The sequence below is a fragment of the Branchiostoma floridae genome, chromosome 4, assembly GCF_000003815.2.
Source record: "Branchiostoma floridae strain S238N-H82 chromosome 4, Bfl_VNyyK, whole genome shotgun sequence".
Classification (NCBI taxonomy): Eukaryota; Metazoa; Chordata; class Leptocardii; order Amphioxiformes; family Branchiostomatidae; genus Branchiostoma; species Branchiostoma floridae.
Genome location: NC_049982.1, coordinates 14,905,513 through 14,907,945, shown reverse-complemented (window position 1 = coordinate 14,907,945; position 2,433 = coordinate 14,905,513). Strand labels below are relative to the sequence as shown.

At 39.0% G+C, this 2,433-nt stretch overlaps 1 protein-coding gene across 1 annotated transcript in view; it reads right to left on the bottom strand.

Annotated features, from left to right (window-relative positions):
• LOC118414982 (shootin-1-like) overlaps window positions 1–2,433 on the bottom strand; it is a gene marked incomplete at its 3' end in the record, with an annotated part of 29,321 nt that overhangs the window by 958 nt on the left and 25,930 nt on the right. The window contains 4 exon segments of the mRNA XM_035819350.1: window positions 1–13; window positions 271–368; window positions 509–644; window positions 997–1,091. Coding sequence (XP_035675243.1) covers window positions 1–13; window positions 271–368; window positions 509–644; window positions 997–1,091 — 342 coding nt within the window.

Sequence of the window (2,433 nt, the reverse complement as noted above, 5' to 3'; positions counted from 1 at the left end):
ACTCCTCTACATACTGAAGTGGAAAAAGCAGAATTTGTTCATAACCCATCTCCCAACAAATCTATGATTATCACAAATATTACAATAGTCACTGTTACAGTTTATCGTTCAAGCAAAGGTAATTCAAATGCAATTTAAAGTAAAATGTGTCATGATTGTAAATGGTAACTTTGATACACCTACAGCAACAACTAACCAAGCCAGGCTGTATAATGACTATACTTAGTGATGAAAGTTAAGTCATATGATGAAATGAAAAAGGAGAATGACCTGTTGGTTGATGACCCTGATGTCTTCTTCAGCTTTTTCCAACTTCCTTTGAGTTCTGGACTGGAGCAGCTTCAGCTCAGACAACTCGTCACTCATTTCTGCAGGGAAAATAACAAACTTCTAAGGTGATACATCAGTTCTGTACTACATTAGTGACATCCAGCAATAGGAATTAACGCTCAGCTCTGATGCTAGATGCGCTCTGTTACAAAATCAAGATCCAATTGTTAAAACTGACCTTTGTTTCTGGCATTGAGTCTTTCCACCTCGGAGTCGTCTCCATCCTCGAAGACAGGGATTTCTGGCAGCTGCCCGCCGTGCTGCTGAATGAACATCTGACTCGCTCTCTTCAGCTGCTTGTTCTCCTTCACAATCTGCAGGTGAAGAGAGACCGTGTTTACAAGCAACCACAAGGATTTGCTGACACCTGAACATGCTCAATACTTTCAAAGGCCTAGTCTGTAACTGTTTTGAAATTCTTAGTTTGTAAGCCCACAGACAGGCTTCTCTTGCAGTGCTGCTGCAAGGCTATGGCAGCATGGTGATTGATATACGGTACAGCAATATCTGGACTGCCTACAATTTTTCTAGTATACCTTAGGATCAACATTACACATAAAAATGTAGAAGAGCAAAGAAATCTAACCAGAACACCTAATATTAATGCACTTAAGGTATATGATTATCTAGATATGTACAATGTAAGAGAAGTGAAAGGAGACAAACATTAGCAGCATATTTCTCTGCCTGTTCCCTGCAGTTCTTCTCCACATCGAGGCTTGTTGTCACGTCCATGTACTCGTCGTACACAGCCTCCGATACTGTAACAGAAAATACTGAACTTAATTTTACATTGCATGTGAAAGTGGGGAAATATGGAACAATCAATAGCAATGTTACATGTTTTATAAGACCGCACATGGAGCATGGGTTTAACAAAGCCTGTAAACTTAGCATAAATCATGTAAGCCCAATAAACTTTTTCATCCAGTTTAGCACCTGCACTTTCATAGCAAATGGCTAGGTGGCGCTGGTCTCAATCTGAATTTCTCAATCCCACGATGTTGGAGGTACAACCCTGCCACTCTTGATGAAGGGGAGCCTTAAAAAATTTCTATATCTAAGCACATAACTTAACGGCTTTACATAATTCAGTTCAACAACTGTAGGTGGGAGTACATGATTTATAGTGTTCCGAAAATCATTTTCTATGCAAAGCTGGCAACCAATTACCATTACTGAATCAGATGTTTCTATAGCATTATGCTTTTTGTCAACATGATGAGAGGAAAACAATCAATCAGTCTTCTCTCTAACAATGAGAGAAATCTAAGTATTGACACAATCACACAGATCATATGACCCAGCTAATATGTGACAGATTTGCATCAGTGATGGATGAAGATGTCGGTATCCATAGTGATAACAGCATCCCTCTCTCTGCCCTCCCTATTTTCCAATTGAAACTTGACGATACATCACTTCCTGCAAAAGTAGGTCAGCACTACCTGTCACCCTTACAGCAAGCAGCCTCAGAATTCCTTATCTACTGGTTTATTTGGAAACAGACACCTACACTGTAGATTTTAATGAGGTACAAAATGTATTTGAATTACAAGCCAGGTATCAGGTTTACAGTGATGAATGCTATCACTATACATTGTATATGTGACGAGTCTTTCAGACAGAAAACTTAGGTATGCAAGTCAGAATACTCAGTAATGTGATTACACAATCATTCTCTTAGACTGAATACTTGTGTACTGAATGTTATCATTTTGCCTGGGATAACGCTAATGATGAATATTTTACTTAGCATCATGAATATATTCACAAATTGTAGGAGAGTTGAAATAAAAGAAAAAAATAGAGCCCGAATGTCTACCTTATTGCAAAGGGTATACACTAAAATTTAATCTTCCTCTTCAAATGTTGTTAAGATGTCAAATACTGGCCCAATGCTAGCGAAGGGTTGAAATAGAAGATATGAAGAGGGTCCGAGCTCGTTATAGACAAAATAGCAATCCCGTAAGTAGTGATACTCCCACAGCGTATTTTATGTCATACAAGGGGCGGCCATTTCCACCCAATCGATTGCCACGAGGATGTTACTTCTTTGACAGATTGCTCATTTTCCGAGCGAAAGTACGCATGATATTGCAC